This window comes from Megascapheus bottae, chromosome 16, assembly GCF_031878675.1.
Source record: "Megascapheus bottae isolate mThoBot1 chromosome 16, mThoBot2.hap1, whole genome shotgun sequence".
Taxonomy (NCBI): Eukaryota; Metazoa; Chordata; class Mammalia; order Rodentia; family Geomyidae; genus Megascapheus; species Megascapheus bottae.
In genome coordinates this window covers 8,166,357-8,188,748 of record NC_143524.1, presented here as the reverse complement: position 1 = coordinate 8,188,748, position 22,392 = coordinate 8,166,357, and the positions used below count along the sequence as shown (strand labels likewise).

Below are 22,392 nucleotides of genomic sequence, written 5' to 3'. Positions count from 1 at the left end.
GCACTATGAAAAATAAATAATTAAAAAGATCTGCTAGAATGTGGTATAGTTACACACACACACACACACACACACACACACACACACACACACACACACACACACATATATATATATATATAAATAGTCCTGTGCTTAAGCTCAGGGCCTGAGCACTGTCCTTGGATTTTCTCAAGGCTAGAACTCTACCACTTGAGCCTCAGCACAACTTCCGGCTTTTTTTTCTATGTATGTGGTACCCAGGAATTGAACCCAGGGCTTCGTGCATGCTAGGCATGCACTCCATCACTAGGTCAAACTCCCGGCCCTACAGTTACTTTTTTTTTTTTTTGCCAGTCCTGGGCTTGAGCTCAGGGCCTAGCACTGTCCTTGGACTTTCTCAAGGCTAGAGCTCTACCACTTGAGCCTCAGCACCACTTTCAGCTTTTTTTTTTCTATGTATGTGGTACCAAGGAATCGAACCCGGGTCTTCATGCATGCTAGGCAAGCACTTTAACCACTAGGCCAAACTCCCAGCCACCTACAGTTACATTTTTAACCTATTTTCAAATTCTCATTCAAGAAGCTATACCCACCATCTTGCCTAAAGTGACAGTGGTAAGAAACACCAAGATTCCCGGGTCTGATAATTTGATCTAATTTTAATCTCCATTTTTCTAATTTGAGTAAGCTTTGCTATTTCTCTCACCCCCAAAGAGCCACTTGGGTTTCTTCTACTAATAATTGCATGATTGGATACATTTTCTGCCATATAGAGGCTCTTTTCCCTTCTCTTTCTTTCCTTTGCCTCTGTCTCCTAAGTGCTGGGATTATGGGCAGGCATGCATCGCTATACATAGGCAAATATTTATTTTTGCCAGTCCTAGGACTTGAATTCAGGGCCTGAGCACTGTTCTTGGGCTTTCTCAAGGCTAGACACTTGAGCCACAGCCCCACTTCCAGCTTTTTTCTATGTATGTGGTACTGAGGAATCAAACCCAGGTCTTTGTGCATGCTAGGTAAGCACTCTATCACTAGGCCAAACTCCTGACTCCCATAGGCAAATTTTAATACATCAAATACACGAGTCTTTCCCTACGCATTTTGCATTTAATGGGTCATCCCTGAGCTCTTCAGCTCAAGCCCTACCCCTGGAGCCACAGCTCCATTTCTGGTTTTCTAGTGGTTAATTGGAGATGAGAGCCTCATGGACTTTTTAGTGCCCGAGCTGGCTTTGAACCTCAATTCTCAGATCTCAGCCTCCTGAGTAGCTAGGATTACGGGTGTGAGCCACCACATCTGGCTAGAATTACTTTATTTAGACCCAGCAAGGCAAACACTTTATCCTTTTTTTTTTTTTTTTGGCCCCTTTCTCTTTCTGGCCCCGCTCGCTCCGGCCCGGCTAGGCCCCCCTTTCTAGCTCAGGCCCCGCTCGCTCTGGCCCGCTCGTTCTGGCCCTGCTTGCTTCCGCCCGGCTCGCTCCAGCTTGCTCTTGGCCCCGCTAGCTCTAGCCCGGCCCTGCTCCTGGCTTGCTCTGGCCCCGCTCGCTCTGGCCCGGCCAGCTCTCGCTTGCTCCTGGCTCTGCTCGCTCCGGCCCCTTCTCGCTCTGGCCCCGCTCGCTCCGGCCTCGCTGGCTCTGGCTCGGCTCGCTCCCGCACGCTCCGGTCCTGCACGCTCCGGTCCTGCTCGCTCCGGCCACCACTCGGTTGGGCTCTGTTCACTTCAGCTCAGCTCGCTTCTTTCGCTCTCTGTCGCTTGTTGCAGTCTTCTCTCTGCCACTTTTCCGGTTTGGTTGTGTCTCGTCTCTGCCACTTCCGGCTTGGTTGTGTATGTGGGATACCGAGGAATCGAACCCGGGTCTTTGTGCATGCTAGGCCAAACTCCCGGGCCCACACTTTATCCTTTTCTTTTGAATAATCTTCAAAACATAGCAGCTCCTGGCACCTAGCAGGGCTGTATGCATGTGTGTATGTGTGTGTGTACACATACCCTTATATCTGAATGAGGAGCAATAACTTGAAGAAAAAAAATAACCAACTGCTAAGTCTATTAAAATTCACATGCAAGACTGACCACTATATCTGAATATATTTCTGAGCTAAAAACACAACAAAGAAGTATGGTTAAGAACTTTGTAAGCAATGTTAAATGTTGGCTGAATCAAGAGCTTGACTTTAATTCAGACTCACTATCATCAAAAGTGTAATAGGTTGGAAATTCATTGACAACACCTTGTCATTTAAGCAAGAGGATCAAAGACATAAAATGATAGTATTTATGGTAACTAGCAGTAAAATAAGCTTCACACAAATTAAGCTAAGTAAAAAAATTTTTTTTGTTACACTGTTCAAGAAATCAAGGATTAGGAGGAATACTTACTTCCTATTCTGTTGCTGTCTCTGATGCAAGAGTCGCCGATGCTGTGGATGAAGGTGAGTTGTATCTGGTCTAAACATTGGGGCCTGAGATCTAAGAGAAAGGAGAAAAAAATCCTTAATGCTCTCATCTAGGATAATATGACTTCATTCAAAGAACTAAAAACTGTCCACTGTAGAAAGATTGAGCCATAATAATAAAAAAAAAAGATTGAGCCATATTTCTCATGTCTTCCCCCAAACAACTTCTTAGCTACTGAGAGGATGATTATGAAGTTTCAATGCATTAGTAGTACAAAAAGAAAAAGAATTGTAGAAGAGACTTTATATAAAACAAGTCTCAAGTAGGGTAAAGATATTCAGCTTTAACTATGCAGGAATGACACATAAAATATACATGTGTTGGTCCATTTCATCTGTTTACTAGGTGAGATAGAGTACCTTTTTTTTTTTTTTGGTCTGTTGTAAGTGCTGTCCCTGAGCTCTTCAGCCCAAAGCTAGCACTCTATGACTTTGAGCTACAGTGCCACTTCCAGTTTTCTGGTGGTTAATTGGAGTCTCACAGACTTTTTGTGCCTAGGCTGATTTTGAAGTGTGATCCTCAGATCTCAGTCTCCTGAGTAGCTATGATTACAGGTGTGAGCCACTGAATACCCAGCTGTACCAACATTTTAAGATGTGATTAATAATCAGCTGACTAACAAGTTTATCATAATAGGAGTGATCCTTACCCACCCAGCATTTTAAGGCTTAAAGAGCACAATGAAATCTCTCAGAAAAGAATCTGGATCAAAAGTAGAACAAAGAAGGCCTGCCTTTGTTTCAAACTATGTATATCAATCTATTTTTCTTGTGCTGATCCTTGGGCTTGAACTCTGTCCCTGTGCTTTTGTGCTGAAGGCTAGTGTTCTATCACCAGCTTTTGGCATTAACTGGACATAGGAATCTCATAAACTTTCTTGCCCATGCTGTCTTTGAACCTCAATGCTCAGATTTCAACCTCCTGAATAGCTAGGATTACACAGGCATAAGTCACCTGTACTTGGTCTCTTACTTTTTTTTTTTAAGGTATTTGAAAGTTTAATACACGGAATGTGTTAAATGGTTGTGGTAAAACTGAAAAATAGTAAAAAGCAATCACTATGGCAACAGAATTGGTACTCAACGAAGTAGCTACCACACCTGGGGTTTGGGAACACAAGGACAAGAGAACGTATGTTCAACTCTTACTGTTTCTGGCCTGCTGTGTTAACAACTGGAATTTTGACTTGCTACCCTCTACAATCACAAGTCAATTCCTTAAAATTAACTCTCCATATATATGTAATTTACTTTTGTTTTTGGTATAACAGGGATCTGAACTCAGGGTTCAGCTCTAGCTAGGCAAGCAAGCACTTTACCACAGGAGCCATAGCTATAGTACTAACTCTGGTATTAACTTTTTCTTTTTAGAACTTTGATACAATGTAATAAAAGTCTTACCAAAGAAAGAATTAAAACCCTCTTGTTATAAAACAGAAAGAGGACAGAACTAAGCAATTTAACTAATGAGGATATTAGCTAAGTTCTCACAATTCTATTTCTGTTCTTTATGCTAATTCTTAAGTCATTAGCATTGTGTATCTTAGTATGAAAAAGTGATTAATGTATAATGTACAAATGAATCATGCTGCTCTTGAGGGTAATGTAAGGAAGCCTGGAGACCATCAGATATTTCTGTTTGCTAACTTGAGGGCTGAGTAACACCTCAAAATATTTGGCTCAGCAATTATCAGGAGAGTTTTGCATTATGATGTGAATGATCAAGAGACATGGTTGACATTGGATAAACACTAGCATGTTTTCTGTACCTTAGGTTTTGCAGGTGAGGTCCGGGGCCAGGAGGGTGCTGCTGTGGAGGGGGTGGAGCAGTGGGTGGAGCATTAAAGAAGGCACGGAAGCCTGGTGCTGGGGGAAGCATCTGCCCAACTCGCCCTTGCAGCAGCTTTGGATTCATGGCAGCCAATGGGCTACCTACAAACCCAGGGACTCGTGCAAACTGGCTGGGAGACATTCGTCCAGGCTGTAACTATAAAGGGGGATAGCATCTTAGATATAGTCAGACAGTCCCCTGCTTTTATTCACAGAAAAGCAAATACCGCTTCCATCAGTAAGTTTGAATAACCAAAAGGTAGCCGTGACTAATGGTAAAGGAAGGAGGTGTCATTAATGAATTTTAGGACAGTAAGAAAACAGTAGGAGTCCTGAAGGCAGAGCTAACCACAAGCTTACCTGTGCTCCCCCAAGAAGCTGTGCTCTCTGGAGGGGGCTGAAAACAGGAGGAACGCTAGGAGGAAAAGGATGACCCAGGAGGGAAGAGTTCTAAGGAGAAAAAAAAAGGGGGGGAGAGGGGGATGTGAAAAAATAACATTTATATTATGAAACCAGTAAGTCCATATAATAAGGAAACTTAATGGAAATGTATAAATTTGGGTGTAAAAACTCCCCAAGTGTAGTTTTCTACTAGAGGAACATAAAGAGTAATTCTATAAATTTTAAAACACTATATCTATAGAAAAGGAAAAAGACTAGGAAGGTCTAAAGTAGCAAGAAACTAGATAAGAATCATGTTAGATTTTTTTTTTTTCTTGCCAGTCCTAGGGCTTGAACTCAGGGTGAGCACTGTCCTTGGACTTTCCTCAAGACCAGCTCTCTACCACTCAAGCCACAGCACTACTTCTGGCTTTTCTATGCATGTAGTACCGAGGAAATTGAACTTGGGTCTTTGTGCATGCTAGGCAAGCACTCTACCACTAGGTCAAACTCCTGGCCCTAATCTTAGATTTTTAAACAAAGGCAACGTAAGATATAAGTGAACCACATCTTTCTTCTCTTGGGATCTTAAGTCCCAGAAGTTCAAAGATAGAGACTATAAGCCATATGTATAATTTAGGAGATGTCAGCATTTGTACATACTGATAGTGATCATTTGTTAAACTATAGAGTGACATACCGGGACACCACAGAGCTGGTTTGGAGACATCCTCTCACCAAAGGGAGCGGGGTAACGTGGTGGCATTGGGGGCCGAACATGGACAGGCTTCGGACACAGAATCTATTAGGACAAACATACACACAACTACACTCAATGAAATCAGTTTTTCTTCCACCTATACCCCCTCTCCTCAAGTACTAGCAGAGACACAGAACTCTACATAAAGCCCTACTTCTAAGCAAATTGCTATGGCTATGGGTTGAACACAGTACCTTTAGTCAATTCCTCTCACAGATCAAGCCGTGTCATTTTAATAAGAAAGACTTTGCTAATTCTCCAGGTATCCCCACCCTTCCATGCTATCTGAGGGAGGTACCAGCAGACAGTGTGACTTTTGAATTTTCTCCAAGAGGAAATATTTTGGCAGTAGTGAGGGAGAAGGAATAAGAAAGCTGGAGGATTAACTAAGTCCTATTCTGAAGCCTCTGTGATATGGCCACCATGCTCAGCAATGTGTTATGTTGTGACTCCACCATTTCATAGGATATTGAGCCTAACTAGGCCATACCAACACCACCCTCCCCCCATACCTTCCAAATTGGCCTTCCTTTTCAGCTGCTGGTTTCAGGTGGAGGAAAGTCTATGGAACAGGACTGCACAGGCTCTAGGGAAAGCAGGGATATCTTAAAGGTAAAAAGGGATGTGGACAGTGCTGTGTGTTCCCATCCCCCCCAGCTTTCAGTTATCTCTCTGCCAATGTATTGGGCAGCCAGCAAAACACTGAAAAAGGATATAGGCACTACATGTGGTAAACTACCCTTTTCTCCCCCAGTTAAGAGGCAGCAGCAATAGCAGCAGCAAAAGGTATTAGGGAAAGTGTCTCCTGTTTGCACTAACTTCTCTAACTATTCTTCTAATACCTATCCCAAACTTCCACCCTCCTCCCAGCAATCACCAATTCCCCAGTAATTTTGCCCAGATTCCCAGTATCTTGGGCTGAGTGCCTGTTGTGAGAAGTACCTGTTGGTTGAAGCTGGGTCCAGCCATCTGCTTAGGTGGTGTGCCTATGGGGACAGCTCTAACAGGAGGACTCCCAATGACGGGTGAAGTTGATCGTCTAGGTAATGCTCGCTCAGAAAGGTCCCGGTCATCTTCCAGGCCCTGGGGGGGCCTCGGAGGCAAGGCATATTCCAATACAGACACTGTCGGCATTTCCTTGAAGTTGTTCAGAAAACAGAGAGAAATTAGCAAACTGGAATGGTCAGATCATCTCTTGGGCTACCAAAGAGATCTTAAAAATTTGTTTTAAAAATGTTTATCTTTGGGGCCAGGAGTTTGGCCTAGTGGTAGAGTGCTTGCCTAGCATGCACAAAGACCCAGGTTCAATTCCTGGGTACCACATACTTAGAAAAAAAAAAAGCCAGAAGTGGTAGAGCTCTAGCCTTGAGAAAGCCCAAGGACAATGCCCTGAGTCTAAGCCCCAACTGGCAAAAAAAAAAAAAAAAAAAAAAAAATGTTTATCTTTGGGCTGGGAGTTTGTCCTAGTGGTAGAGTGTTTGCCGAGCATACACGAGGACCTGGGTTCCATCTGTTGCTACCATATACATAGAAAAATGCCAAGAGTGGTACAGTGGCTCAAGTGGTAGAGCTCTATCCTTGAGAAAGCCCAAGGTCAGTGCTCAGGCCCTGAGTTCAAGCTCTAGAACTGGGAAACAAAAAGTTTATCTTTTTTTTTAGCTTACAGTCAGTTTTATTCAGATTATTATCCAATAAGTCATGTTATTTCATATGTACAGAAAATAAATTCTACAAAATGTAAATGGTCATTCTAGTTAGTAAAACGTCACCTTTTTGTAAAGTTTTTTTTTTATTAAAGAATTTATTAACGTTGATTTTTACATCATATTTTAAATGACAAGTTTAACAAACAAGTGTTCAAGGAGGGAATCTCTATTTACAATCACTGGGACTTAGTATTTAGAACTTAATCAAAATTAGGCTAAGGGTTTGTATGTCATAGAAACATTAATTTATGAAATAAAACATGTCTATAGAGTCAAAGTTTATCTTTTTAGGATTCCTTATTAGATAAAATTCACTTTTAGGTATGCAGTTCTGATTTTTTGGTAAATACATGGAATGAAACTGTCACTCCAATGAAACTATTGAACAGTTTACCATGAACTCAAATTCCTTGGTATTGTTACTTGATAGTTAATCCCTTGTGTTATGCTCAAACATTGCCAAAAACTCATGTATATAGTTTTGCCTGGGCTTTTTAAGGAACATGTAGCATACACTGACATATGTCAGCCAACAGGTTTGGCCATTTAAGTGCTAGATATAGTAGTCCATACCGTATGAGGAGGTGATATATAGCTATACATTGTTGTTTTCTTTTCTTTTTCCTTTTGCCTATCCTGGGGCTATCCTTGACACCTTTTGCTCAAAGCTAATGCTCTGCTACTTGAGACACAACACCACTTTTGGCTTTTCCTATGTATGTGGTACTGAGGAACTGAACCTGGGTCTTCTTCATGCATGCTAGGCAAGCACTCTACCACTAGGCCAAACTCCAAGCCCCATACCTATCCATTTTTAGGAGTATGGTAACAGGAACAGTATGGCAGAAGATAGTAACAGGAAGTAACTTAAAATTTGAGGATATGAGAAATTTTTTTTTTTTTTTTTTGCTAATCTTGGGGTCTGAAGTCAGGACCTGTCCCTGAGCTTAAGACTAGCACTCTATCACTTGAGCCACAGCACCACTTCTGGCTTTTTCTGGGTATGTGGTAGTGAGGAACTGAATGCAGCCCTTCATGCATGTTAAGCAGGCACTCTACCACTAGGCCACACTCTCAGCCAGCCTGGGAAATTTTATATAAAGAAAAATTTTAATACCTGAGCAAGTAGTGGTCCTCGTATTCGCCTCAGAACTTCAGATCCATCCCAGATACTGGAATTCAGGCTTCCCGGTTGAGGCTATCAAAAAACATACTCATCAAGTCTGGAAATAGTGTGGTTCTTTGGGTGACTAATCCACCATTGAGGAACAAGGTTCAAAAGAGCCTCAACAATAAGGCTGAAATACAGCTCAGTGGCAAGGCCTAGGAATTGCAACATGCTAGGTTTGATCCCTAGTACAAACAAAACAACAACCCAAATAAAAGAGCCTCAACTACTTGGGAATAATATATTACACTACTACAGAATTTACATCATTCCTTCATCTCCAGAACTGCCATCATAAGGAAATGTCTATAATTGATGATATATATAATTATCTTATTAAATACATGAAATAACAAGGTGAAGTTCAATCCTTGATTTTGTTTCTTATCTGAACCGTTATTAAAGCTCCCAAATCAGAATAATTCACTCACTTGTAAAACTGGCCTTGTCTGCACTGCTCTCATGATAGCTGGATCTTCAAATTCATTTTCAATCACCATCTTACTGAGCCTCTCTGCCAAATTCTCTTCGTGGTCACCCAACAAGTCCATCTCATCCCTCTCGCCATTGCCTGTTTGTTCATTAGTGGCTGATGGCAACTTTTCTTCCAGCTCAGCCAGCCGCTCATGAGCTTCCTGCCAATCATCATCTATAAGACAAAACCATTCAGGTTAGAAATATAGCTCACATAGGGAAGAATTTCATGACATTCTTATCTTAAGCAAATGAACAATCCACATCCAGAACATAGGTAAAAAGTTAAGTTTCCGGGCCGGGAGTTTGGCCTAGGGGTAGAGTGCTTGCCTAGCATGCACGAAGACCCAGGTTCGATTCCTTGGTACCACATACATAGAAAAACAGCTGGAAGTGGTGCTGAGGCTCAAGTGGTAGAGTGCTAAGCCTTGAGAAAGTCCAATGACAGTGCTCAGGCCCTGAGCCTAAGCCCAGGACTGGCAAAAAAAAAAAAAAAAAAAAAGTTAAGTTTCCATCTAGAGATATAAAGTTTCATCTATGAGACAGAACATGGGCTTTTCATTATTATAAGCAAGTAACACCATACTAGAGAATTTAAATGTTTGGATAAACATTTATCAATGATGTCTAATCTGAAACCAATTTTTACCCTAAATAATGATGATGATGATGATGATTTGTGTCAGTTGTGGGGCTTGAACTCTGGGCCTGCGCATGGTCTCTGAGCTCTTCACCCCAAGGCTACCATCTTACCCCTTGAGCCACAGTGCCATTTCTGGTTTTCTGGTGGTTAATTGGAGAGAAGAGTCTCACAGACTTTAGTGCCCCAGCTGGCTTTGAACTGTGATTCTCAGATCTCAGCCTTCTGAGTAGGTAGGATTACAGGCATGAGCTACTACGCCCAGCTATAAATGTATACTATTACGTTTTGTTTTCAAAGAAAAAAACTCCACAGCACTAGCATAGCACTTTTTTTTTGTAAAGTTGTAACTGTTACATTTATTATAAGTGGTTTATTTTATTCAATTGTTAAGTATCTACTAAGCACTGTTCTAGGTGCATGGGATCAGTGGTATAATAGTCGGGGCTTCTACTTTTCCATCATTCAAGCAGGGAAGAGACAGAAAATATATAACAAAGTCAATGAAAATTCAGTGAGTTATGGAGGAAGCAAGGCATACTGGCAAGGACTGTGGAATGGTATGAGTAAGAGGGGATGTTAGAGGAGAAGGGAAGCAAAAAGGCAAGATCAAAGTTAATTCAGGGAGCTAGAAGAGTGCCCTAGTGTTAGTGCTGCCCTGGATTTGATCCCCAGTACTTCACAAACAGAAAAAGCTGGAAATGATGCTGTGGCTCAAATGGCACAGTGCTAAGTCTCGAGCAAAAAGAAGCACAAGGACAACACCCAGACCCTGAGTTCAAGCCACTTAGATTGATATGGGGACAGGCTAAAGGAAGTTTAAATGCAGTTTAACCTTTTAAAAGAATCACTTTGGACAGGGCGTGGTAGATCACGGCTATAATCCTAGCTACTCAGGAGGCTGAGGTCTGAGGATCATGGTTCAAAGCCAATTGTGAGACTTTCATCTCCAATTAATCACTAGAAACAGGAAGTGGCCCTATGGCTCATGGGGTAGGGCGGAAGCCTTGAGCTGAAGAGCTCAGGACAGGGCCCAGGCTCTGGAGTCCAAGTCCCAGGACTGACACCCCCCCCCCCCCCCCCCGCCACCAAAAAAAAAAAAAAAGGGCAAAGAAAGAAAATAACTTTGGCTATCAAAATGAAAACAATTTGGAGAAGGGAGAAGAGTTAATACTGGAAGCCAATTATGTAGCTACTGAAGTAAACCAAGGAGACGACTTGTACCAGGGTCAAGCTGTCCTTTATGGCTTTACTATTTTACTAATAACCTTACAGCATTACTTTTGAGTTCCAATGCAGAATATATTAAAATCTTTAGAACCATCATCAGCTCTCTAGAACTAGAGAAAATAGACTTCTATCGTATCTCACATTCCACTCTGCTTTCTTAATAACTTATAATCCCACTTCTTTCAGTATTTAAAAGCAGTAATTTCTCCCTCTTCTCAGAAGCTTGCCATAAATAACTTTTTTTTTTTTTTTGCCAGTCCTGGGCTTAAGCTCAGGGCCTGAGAACTGTCCTTGGATTTTTCTCAAGGCTACAACTCTACCACTTGAGCCTCAGAACCACTTCTGGCCTTTTCTAAGTATGTGGTACCAAGGAATTGAACCTGGGTCTTCGTGCATTCTAGGCAAGCACTCTACCACTAGGCCAAACTCCTGGCAACTTTCTTTTTTTTTTTTTGGTTGAAGAGTGTGGTGTTGCCCCTAGCAAAGCCCTTGTGAAGGGCCACAGAATAACATGGTACCATAAGAGAAAGAAGTCACTTACCAATGGCACCTGACCCAAACGTGTCATCATTGAATTGATCAATCTCCTCATCTTCCTCTCCCAGGCCTTGAAATGCATCATCATCTTCATCCAGAGGACAATCTTCCAGAGACTAGAAAAAAAAACAAGAGTTGAGCTGCTCATTAAACTTACATGCTCATTTGCAAAGGCCTAAAAATGTCTACCATACCTCTTAATTAGTACATTAGCTTCATTATAACTTTTTGTAAGGATAAGTTGTTTTCTGTTGGTCATGGGGCCTGAACTCAAGGGCTAGGTGCTGTCCCTGTGTTTTTCTGCTTAAGGCTATTGTTCTACTATTTGAGCCACTGTGCTCTTTCCAGTTTTCTGGTGCTTAATAGTAGATAAAGAGTCTCAAGGACTTTCCTGCCTGGCTGGCTTTGAAACTTGATCCTCAGATCTAAGCCTCCTGATTAGCTAGGAGTACAATAAGAGCCACCAGTACCGGGCAGGGTTTTCCCTCCCTATCCAATTTCCCTGGCAGTTGGAGATTTCATTATCTTCTTGTTTCTATTTCTTATTCATTGTTTCATTTACTTTATTCTCCACCCCTAAAGCTTGTCTATTTTCTCTATTTAATCAAAATCCAACAACAGGATATCCTCATGTACACATTAAATAAGGTGTACACATTCTTCCTCTCACAGGCTGGAATACTGATTACAAATAAAAATGGAACACTGTTATCTTGCTTGTGTTTCATGTAACTTTCTCAACCAAAATCATACTTGCCTCCTTACATTCAATTTTATTATTGCTTTTAAAACTTTAGCATTCCATCTCCCCTTCTGTGTCCTGTAGTTTTAACTCCTACTGAAAGCTACATTCTCTACCACTTATGTGGGAAGAGCTCTGAGACATCAACCTCTACTCTTTAAAAGTCTTTTTTGGGGGGATGTGCAGGAGTTTGACTTCGTGGTGGAGTGCTTGCTTAGCATGCACTGAGACCCAGGTTTGATTCCTCGGTACCACATACATAGAAAAAAGCTGGAAGTGGTGCTGTGGCCTTGAGAAAGCTGAAGGACAGTGCTCAGTGCCTGAATTCAAGGCCCAAGACTGGCACCAAAGAAACCAAAGTCTTTTTTTTTTTTTGGTGCCAGCCCAGGGGCCTGGGAGCAGTCTGTGAGCATTTGTGCTAAAGGCTGGAGCTCTATTACTTGAGTCACACACAGCTCCACCTCCAGCTTTTTTGGTAGTTAACTGGAGATGAGTTTCACATATTTTATTACTCAGGTTGGTTCTGAACTGCTTTCCTCAAACCTAGACTCCAAGGTAGCTAGGATTAGAGGTGTGAGCCACCCAGGCCCTCCACAACTCAGTGTCTGATCATGTAACCCAGGCTGGCCTTGAACTCATGACTACCTCAGCCTCCACAGTGCTGGAATTACAGGTTTGTGTATTTTATTTTAAACATTTCCCCTTTCCATCTTCATTTCATTCAACTTCATTTTATTCAATTGACTTATTCTCCCAACTATTCTTTCAACAACTTCTATACCCACTGTACCTCATCATTCTCTCTCCTCACTTATTATTAGACATTATGCTAATAAGTGGATCCCTTATCATGCCTTAAGTCATCATTCCACGCTCTTTATTATGGACTAGTTTGTGAAAGAGTTTGCCTGAGCCTTTCCGTCCATCCTACAACTCTCATGCTGACACAAAGCAGCGGCGGTGGAACTGGTCTCTGCGGCAGAGGCAACTCGCAGCCTTACTCTTTTCCAAACCATACAAGATCTCCTTCACCAAATCACTGCTCTCAAGGACCAAATCCAGACCCTGAAATGACTCAGGGATAACCCAGCGCGGTCCCTCCTTATTTTGGGGAGATCGAGAGTCACTCAAGGTCACAGAGTCCAGAATCCGTTTACCTTTCCAGGGTCTGCGGGAACGTGTGGACACGCCCCCCTCCCCAGCCCGCAGCTCCCCAGCTCAAGTCACAGGACGCCCCCCCCCGCACCCCCGCACGCCTCCTGAGTGTGTGCGTGGGTACGTGTGCCACTGCGCAGGGGGGTGTCGGGGCCAGGGCGGGAAGCTCACCTCCGGGTACCCGGGGAGGTCTCCCTCAGAGTAAAGCCACCAGGCAGGTGGGAGCCCACGCCGCCCTGCGGCCGGCCGGCCCCTCTCTCGAGTGGTGGGGGGGTGTGGGTGGAGTGGGGGCCCCTCCCCATCCCCAAACACGGGCCAACTTTTCCCCAGCGCCCACTGCCCGGCCGGGCAAGTCGCACCACCTGCAGACAGCTCCCGCTTCCTCCGCTCGCCCGCCCGCGGCGCCCCTCGCGGGTCTCGGGGTTCCCAGGGGCGCCGGCCTCTCTCCTCCCCCCTCCCCCCCAACACACACACACACACACACACCCGGAGCACGGGACCGGCGCGCCCGCGGGCAGCGGCGCACAGGGGCGCGTGAGGGGGGAGGGAGGGGCCACTTCCGGTCGCCGCACTCACCTCGTAGCGGAACATTCTTGGGGAAGGGGGGGAGGGAGCGGGGAGGGGAGCGGGGGGGAGGGAGGGGGGGGAAGAAGCGCCGACGCTCCGGTCTCCTCGGCGCGCGCGGGTCCTCCACCGGCTCGCGACCCCTGGCCGCCGCCGTACGCCGGAGCGTGCGTGGGAACGTGCGCAGGCGCAGTTCGGGTAGGGCGGACGGGGCCCGTTGGGCGCCTGGCGGCGGCGGCGGCGGCGGCCGTGGCAGCGCAGCGGAGGCTGCGCGCGGGGACGGATTTGGCGTGCAGCTTCCTAGAATCCGCGGCGGGAAGGAGGTCCCGTGGAGAGCGACTGCGCATGCGCACCTCCGTTGGGTGGGTTGGTTGGGGGGCGGGGGACGGAGGGCAAATCAGCAGCTCCGCCTTCCGGCTTCTCCGCACGCCGCCCGCCCGCCGGGCGTTCTGCTCCCAGTCAGTCGCCCGCCGCCAGTCACGAGTTCTCCGTCACCGCCGGGGCGGGGAGAAAGCTTGTGACGGTCACACGGTGTGCGCTGGGGGTCGGGGCTGAGCCGGGCGGGGGCGGGGGAGGACGGGGAGGGTCCTCCCCTCAGGCGCCCGAGCGGGGCGGGATGCGTGTACCTGACGTGAATGGTCCCTCGCCTAGGTGGGAGACGGGCCCTGGGCACTTTCACGGGTCGCCCGGCTCGTAGGTGACAGATACGGATGGCACACACGTCCACGGTGTCTGCGCGATCCCGGCTCTGGCCCGGGGCTGTGGCCCGGGGCGGCCTCCGAGGCTGCGACGCACGCGCCCCGCGGCCGGGCCGGGGCCGGGGCCGCCGGGAGCCGCGGGAAGCATTTTGCACGCCCGAGGCCACCGGAGTGGAGAGGGCCGGGAAGGGAGTTCCGGGCGGGCCCTCGGCCTGCAGCCCCGCAGTGCGCCCTGCCTAGCCCCACCTCCGGGCCGGGGTGGATGGGGGGGAGGCGGGGAGGGGGCCCTCGCCGCCCGGTCAGCCTCTACACCCGGTTCCAGGAGTCCTGGCGGTTCGCGACCTCCTGGAACATCTCCCGCCCTTCCTAAGCCGGTTGGACCCTCCATTGAATCTCAGCCTCTCTCTTCCTCTCCCCACTCTTCTCCCTCACTTCACTCCGCTCTCTCTGTCTCCTTCCTTAATCTGTACCAGGAGACATTCTTTTTAATCGTTCTTATGTTTTATTCTTTTTAATTTCTTACATTTTATTATCTTGTACCAAGGGATTGCCATTCAGCTCGTCAGTTTTGAGTACCACGAATCTTGATCAGTTTATCACCCTTTTAAAACATCATTCCCACTCACCCCTCCTTCTCAACCCCACCCATCCCCTGAATTTTCCTAATTTCATAGCAAAAGTCATTGCGTGTTGTCATTGTGTTCTTCCCTCCCCACCTCCCAGAAGTTACTCTGGCTAGTTGCACTACCCCTTCTAGCGTCTGAAAAATGCAGCCTCGCCTAGGAATGGCATACTGTAAATTCCTCACGTGTTTGTGCGGGGTGCATTCATTGGAGCTGACGCCGTGGAAACAGGATTTGAAAATAGAAAGTCTGGGTGGCCAGCGTTGGTTTGTCCACTGGTAATGAGATTTTGGATGTGACTTTGGGCCCTCCTTTTTGTAAAAGTAGGCTTAATCACGTCTGCCTCACGGAATAGAGTGAATTAGCGATATGCAGCAGCTGCTAATAATGATAATAATTAAAAGCTGCTTTAGATAGATTATCTTTGAATCATTCCTTTCACTCACCCGGAGAGAAGTACGCACAAATACTTTCTTCAGTTTATGGATAAGAAGGAACCTGAGTGTTAGACACCTTAAATTAATTTGCCTCAAGCCAATGGCAAATGGCAAAGCTGGCGAATGAGGACTTTCTAAAACCCAATCTCTTAATCACAGTGACAAAATAACAAAAGCTAATAATTGCATGACTCAGTCATCAGCTTTAAAGAAGTAGAGCGGATCAGGAATAAGATAATTGTTTTTTCAAGCTTGTGTACAACATAACTTTGAGGTACTGGGCGGGTAGCCTCAACTTTTTAAACCATTACCAAAGTATTAATGTCTCATAGACCAGGAACTGACAAGCTGTGACCCACAAATGCACCTGGCCCAGCCATCTATTTTTATAAGACCATTACATTCAGTGTCATTTACACATTGTGTTGTTATGTGTTAGGTTATTTTTGCATCACAGTGACCAAACTACTGGAGAAAAATTAAAAGAAGGAAAGCTGTGTTTTAACTTACTGTTTCAGAGTGTTTAGTTGGTGTGTGGTCTTGTGTTTGGGCAGAATTTTGTCAGGGGTCAGTGGGGAAGATGGTTCAGTGGAAGCAGTTCTTCAGAGGGAACTAGAAGCAGAGCAAAAAGTAAATATATAAGAGGATGGGGCAATAAATAGCCCCCAGGCCACCCCCTCACTGACCTACTTCCTCCCACTAGGTCCCGCCTCCTGACCTTTTCCCACCTCTTAGTATTTATTTTTATGATGCTGGTCCTGGGACCTGGACTCAGGGCCTGGGTGCTGCCCCTGTGATTTTTGTTTCAAGGTTAGTATTCTACCACTTGAGTCACAGCTCCACTTCCAACTTTGTTGTTGTTGTTTGGGTGACTGATTGGAGATATGGGTCTCACAGACTTTTGTTCCTGGGCTGGCTTTGATCCTCAGATCTCTGTCTCCTGAGAAGTAGGATCACAGGCATGCATAAGCACCCAGCCTTTTCCCAGCTCCTCATCTATTGATTAGGTCAGAACACTATCTAATTATCTCTGGAAATCCCTTACAGATGTTCCTAGACCGTTTATCTCCTGAATATTTATTTTTCAAGTTGATAAGATGCCCTCACATGTTGCAAGACAGGAGTTGAGCAATTACAAATGAGTAGCTGCTAAGCGTGAAAGATATTTAGTACCTGGCCCTTCGGAGAAAGAAATGACTCACCCCTTGTGTTGCCCATCATATTTTCTGATCATTATGTTAGAAGTAGTCAATAGAATATACACATAGAACATGATTTTGGCTATGGAATAAAGGGGAGAAGAATGAGGAAAAAATGACAATGCCACAGGGAATTTCAGAGCAGTTGATCAATAAGGAGTTGGGGAGCAGGGAAAGACAAGGTCATAGCGGAGTTATTCTGATGAAAATATATTGGGCTAGGTGCCAGTAGTTCATGCCTATAATTCTATCTACTCAGGAGGCTGAGATCTAAGGATCAATGTTCAAAGCCAGCTCATGCAAAAAAGTCTGTGAACTCTATTTCTTATTGACCACCAAAAAGTAGGAATGTGGCTCAAGTAATGGAGTGCTGGTCTTGAGCTAAAAAGCTCAGGGAAAGCCAAGCGCTGGTGGCTCATGCTGGTAATCCTAGCTACTGAGGAGGCTGAGATCTGAGGATCTCAGTTCAAAGCCAGCCCAGGCAGGTAAGGCTGTGAGACTCTCCTCATCTCCAATTTACAACCAAAAAGATAAAGTAGAACTGTGGTTCAAATGGGATAGTGCTAGTTTTGAGCATAAAAGCTCAGAGACAGCATCCAGGCCCAAGTATGCACACACACACACTTGCTACAATTAACACATATAAAAACAATGACAGGAATGTATAACAAGTATGAAAAGGATGAATGACGATAAATATAGTTGAGATAGTTTATTATGTGTGAAAATAGAAACATAAAACCTGTTGAGATGGCTTTTGGAATGTGGAGAAAAGTAAGGGAGAATTAGAGGGGAAGTGAGTTTATTTGGATATGTTGTATACATGTATAGAACTGTCACCATCCTGCCTTGTGTAACTAATGTATGCTGATAATCATTTAGTAAGCAATTCCATATATTTAAGAAATTAAAAGAGCCATCCAGTGTTTTATCCAAAAAGCCATCTAATTAAGAAAACTATATTTAGAATTGAATGATCAACATTTTAATGTATCAAGAATAATTCATCTAGAGCAGTTTAGAAAGTAGGAAATCCTAAGTATGAATGAATTATAAGCTAGGTGCCAATGGTTCGTACTTGTCATCCTAGCTTTTCAGGAGTTTGAGATCTGAGAATTGAGGTTTTTCTGAAGCCAGCCCAGTCAGAAACTTCATGAGACTCTTTATCTATAGTTAACCACAGAAAAAGCCAGAAGCAGAGCTATGGCTCAAGTGGTAAAGTGCTGGCTTGGAACACAGAAACTCAGGGATAGCACCCACACCCAGAGTTCAAGCCCAAGGACTGGCAAAAAACTATAAAAAAACAAATTATAAGACAAGGCCAAAAAGAGTATAAAGAATTAGTACAAAGCAGAAATAAAGTGTAAAGGCAGGATAAAACAAGTTCCCTTCTCATACAATATTTTTGTGAGGAAGATTTAGAGTTTTGTTTTAGAAAACTGATACTTCAAGGTTGGGGGTGGCAGAGGTGGGGGAGCATGTGTTAAGGGAGGTTTGATGAATGAAGAGAGGAAGGGGAAAAATGTAGTTGTAATATTCAAACTGTATGCCACTTCTTTTCCTTGTCTGCCTTCTCCAGTTGGAAAAAAATCAACCATAGGTTCAGACTGCATATGTTTTCTTTTTTTTCTAAATTGTACTGAAAAGCACATGTGCGGCGCCTCAGGTGGTAGAACACCTACCTATCATGTATGAGGTCCTGAGTTCAAACCCTACCAACTGCCAAAACAAGCACAACCAAACAGACATTGCAAACCACAAGGTGGTGGTTGATTGTCAGTTTGACTGGATTAAGGACTATCTGTGAGGGCATTTCCAAAGACATTTAGACCATACCCTCAGCCATTTTTGCATATTTTCCCCTCTGAGCAGTCTGGGCCATAATCCTCATACTTAGCTTTCCACATAGCTGGAATAACAGGTGCGAGTCACCATACCCAGTTGTTGTGTTGTTAAGATGGGGCAAGGGGAGGGAGGGTTTGCTTACATCTTTGGCCAGGGCTGGCCTTGAACCCCAATAATCCTGATATCTGCCTCCAGTGTAGCTGAGATTGCAGGCATGAGTCACTGTGCCTGGCTTATTTCATAGTTTGTTTCTTTTTTTGACTCAGCTTCATTGTCTTACTGTGTTCACTCAGTGAGATAAACAAATTTTTGTTACTCATGGTTTGAAAATAGAAGAATATTTTAATTTGGGGGAAATTTTATTTTGAGAAACTTATTTATATTAAGCATTTCCCAGATATTTAGTACATATTAAGAATCTATTAAGCAGATTGATAATATATTATAGTTCTTTAGGTGTGAGTTAAGTTCTAATGTATGAGCTATTTGATCTCTTTTGCTGCTGTAACATATTTCCATAAGATTAGTGTCTGAAAGTATTTAAGATTTATTTTCTATGAGTACTGGAGGTGAAAAGTCTCAAGTAGATTGTAGTACTATGTTCTTCTGGAGGCTCAGGGTTTGATGTTGTTGTTAGCTCTGATGGTATTTTGTTACCTTTCAAGAAGGTGTGTTGTCCTAATTTCTGTTCTTCAAGCCCAGCATGTCTGTCTGTCTTTCTCTGTACCTTCCTATTGCCTTGTTCTTTTTCCCCACTCTTCTGAAAAAGCCACGTGCCCCTGGGTCTCACCTGTAACCCTAGCGACTCAGGAGGCTGAGATCTGAGGAGCAATTCAAAGCCAGCCTGGACAGAAAAGGCTTAAGACATCTCTAGTTAATCAGCAGCCTGCAGGATTATAGGTATGGCTCAAGTGGTAGAGTACCAGGTAGGGGTGAAAAAGCTTGAGTAAGAGGCTTGGAGTTCAAGCCCCAGTACTAGCATAAAAGGAAAAAAAATTCTCTGAAAACTGGATGTGGACACATGTCTATAATTCTTGCACTCCGGAGTCTGAGGTAGGAGAATCATGAGTTCCAGGCTATCCTAGCCTATAAAATAAGACTGTTTACAGCAGCAACAACAATTACCAGTGCCTCCCTCCCCCCAAAAAAGGGATCTTATGATAACAGATGCACTCGTATAATCCAGGATTCGCTTCATATTTCAAGATCATTAAATTATGTCTTTAAAATCCTTTCATGATGTAAAGAAACATATTCATAAGTTCTGGGAGTTAGGACATCTCTGGGGAGCTATTTTTCAGCCTACCACTTATGATATGTAACAAATCATTCAGATTTTATTTCAGATAATTTTTGGTAGTGTATAATGACATTTCAAAAATGGAAGCTATCATTAGGTGAACTAACTGGACAGACTAGAAGGCTAGTAATGGAGTGAGAGAGTATACAGCTCTGTCCTCCGTGGAGCCATCGAAGAGGAAACTCAGGCTTGGCAGTAGGAATGAGGTGTAGAAGTTCCCTCCTGTGTTATTTGGTTCAATGTCATTTAGAGGTCAGGAATATAGTAGTTTTCCAGAATAGGTCATGGCCTTGGAAGATAAGAGTGAAAAGTAATTTTGTTCCTGTATTAGTTGCTGAACTGGTAAGAGAAGGGGAACTTTCACCATTATTGTCCTTGGACTCTGCTTAGTTCATGTTGATAGGGCAACAGTTGGTTCCCTTGTCACTTATGCAGCCCACTAGAACATTATGGTTCCCTCCCTCCCCAGACCCTTTCCAGATAAGGAACTATATATTTCTTGTTTCTCACCGCGACATCTGTTTTTGCACTTAGTCCTAAGTGACTAAGCATTTATTTTTTCTAATCAGAAACTGGAACAGTAATGTTCGAACTGAACAAAACCACTGTACCTAACTGGCACATAGGAATGCAATGGTTTATATCATTTCACTCATGGTTTGTACCTGCCTACAGGATGAGTGAAAAATGGAACTGGATTATTCCATAAAAGAGGCATAGTGGGTTTTTTCAGAAAAGAAGATATTTTTTTCTGTCCCTAGCAATTGATGGCTAGTCTCACCTGGGGCTCCCAGCTGATACTAGACAATGATACTATTCACCTGCAGCCTGGGTCACTTGGAAGATGACCTTATGTTGTGCAGGCCATGTTTGTCATCTTACATTTTCAAGAGACTTAACTCAGTTTAATTGTAAAATTTATGATCATGAATGAGTCAGGTTAGTTTGCTCCATGTGTTAAGCTGAAGACATTGACTTCATTTTTGTTTTGCAAAAATCAGCTGAAATTGTGTGTGTGTGTGTGTGTGTGTGTGTGTGTGTGTGTGTGTGTGTTCCTGGAGTTTGAACTCAGGGCTTTGAATTCTTGTTTGACATTTTCACTGAAGGATGGCACTTTGCCACTTGAATCACAGCTTCACATCCCGCTTTTTGGTGGTTCATTGGAGATAAGAATATTTAGGTGGGCCAGGAGTTTGGCCTAGTGGTAGAGTGCTTGCCTAGCATGCACAAAGACCCAGGTTCGATTCCTTGGTACAACATACATAGAAAAAGGCTGGAAGTGGTGCTATGGCTCAAGTGGTAGAGCTCTAGCCTTGAGAAAAGTCCAAGGACAGTGCTCAGGCCCTGAGTTCAACCTCAGGACTGGCAAAAAAAAAAATAAAAGAATATTTAGGCATATTCTACCTGAGCTGGCTTTAGACTGCCCTTGTTAGATCTCTACCTCCTGAGTGGACAGGATTACAGGCATGAACCCATCAGTGCTAGGTAACCCCTGCATTTTAGAATTTATACATTACCCAGAAATAATCTCCTGGGCATTATCTGTGAAGTCATAGTAATTCTGATTTCATAACTTTTAACATGGTTATCTTTAATTTTTTTTTACCTAGAACTTCCCAGGCATGATGGTACATGCCTATAACCCCAGAACTTGGAAAGTAAAGGAAAGAAGGTTCCTATTAGTGTTGCCTGGGATACATTCTAAGGTACCATTTTTTTCTGCCATTTTTATTTACCACTTTGGAATTTATTCCATTGTGTACTGTGCTATGGGTATTTAGCCTTTATCCCCAAGTAACTACTTCAGTATACTTTTTCACATCTTATTTCCTTTAGTCACTGAACTCAGATATCCTTTTTAAAAAGTTTAAACCACATGTTATTATAGTTTGAATTTTAAATATCCACACAAGGGTCTATGTATAAAGTGTTGGTAGATATGTTCAAAGGTGGTATTTTAGGGGAAGTGATTGGATTTTAAGGGCTCTGAGCTCATTAATGGATTATCCAATGATAGGTTCATAATCTGGGGGGATACTGGGAGGTGATAATTTAGGAGATGGGATCTCCTAAATTGTCCTTGGGGATATGCTCTTCAAGGCTATAGTATGTTATATATAATATATTATATATGTATTATATATTTTATATATATTCTTGTCCCAAGCTCCTTTTTCTTTTTTCCTAGCTGCCATGACGTGATCAGTCTCTTCCTTCATGCTGTCCAGAACCATGATATTCAGACTCACCTTAGGCCCCAAGCAATGAAGTGAGACAGCTAGACTGAAGCTTCTGAAATTGAGCCAAAAGAACTTTCTCTTTTTAAGTTGTCTTTCTCAAGAATTCTATCACTGGAAATATGACTAACACACATGTCTATTAAATGTCTATTTAATCATTTTCCTGGCTACTGACTCTGTTCCATAATAAGTCATAATTTTGCATCAGTATCACACAATTGGTATCACAGTTATTTGGTCTTCATTTGCACTACACATTAGAATCAGTTTGTCTGCCCCAGAATATTTGACATGATTGAAATGTTTGGAGTTTGCCTTTTTAGTAGGTTGTGGTGGCTTGAAAATATATGTCCATGTAATATCTATTTTTTCCAGACAAATACTCTTACAAGTTGGAGCTCAATTCTCTCTCTCACATCTAGTCAGGA

At 43.6% G+C, this 22,392-nt stretch overlaps 1 protein-coding gene and 1 long non-coding RNA gene across 5 annotated transcripts in view; one reads left to right on the top strand and one right to left on the bottom strand.

Annotated features, from left to right (window-relative positions):
* Patl1 (PAT1 homolog 1, processing body mRNA decay factor) overlaps window positions 1-13,958 on the bottom strand; it is a 28,904-nt gene extending 14,946 nt beyond the window's left edge. The window contains exons 1-9 of one of the 4 annotated variants that reach the window (XM_090347611.1): window positions 13,635-13,958; window positions 11,166-11,277; window positions 8,712-8,929; window positions 8,230-8,310; window positions 6,349-6,543; window positions 5,347-5,448; window positions 4,626-4,715; window positions 4,205-4,422; window positions 2,359-2,448 (exon numbers count right to left, since the gene is read on the bottom strand). In XM_090347611.1, the coding sequence (XP_090203737.1) occupies window positions 2,359-2,448; window positions 4,205-4,422; window positions 4,626-4,715; window positions 5,347-5,448; window positions 6,349-6,543; window positions 8,230-8,310; window positions 8,712-8,929; window positions 11,166-11,277; window positions 13,635-13,649 (1,121 nt within the window). In that variant the 5' untranslated portion in view covers window positions 13,650-13,958. Of the gene's footprint in view, window positions 1-2,358; window positions 2,449-4,204; window positions 4,423-4,625; window positions 4,716-5,346; window positions 5,473-5,918; window positions 5,988-6,348; window positions 6,544-8,229; window positions 8,311-8,711; window positions 8,930-11,165; window positions 11,278-13,634 lie in introns of those variants that run through there. The other 3 variants (XM_090347612.1, XM_090347614.1, XM_090347613.1) reach the window with 3 other exon arrangements.
* An 89-nt stretch (window positions 13,959-14,047) lies between these two features.
* On the top strand, window positions 14,048-22,092 carry LOC150052538 (uncharacterized). The gene is made up of 3 exons (XR_016538126.1): window positions 14,048-14,153; window positions 21,335-21,430; window positions 21,913-22,092. It is a non-coding gene; the product is annotated as an uncharacterized LOC150052538 (long non-coding RNA).
* Window positions 22,093-22,392: the final 300 nt, after the last annotated feature.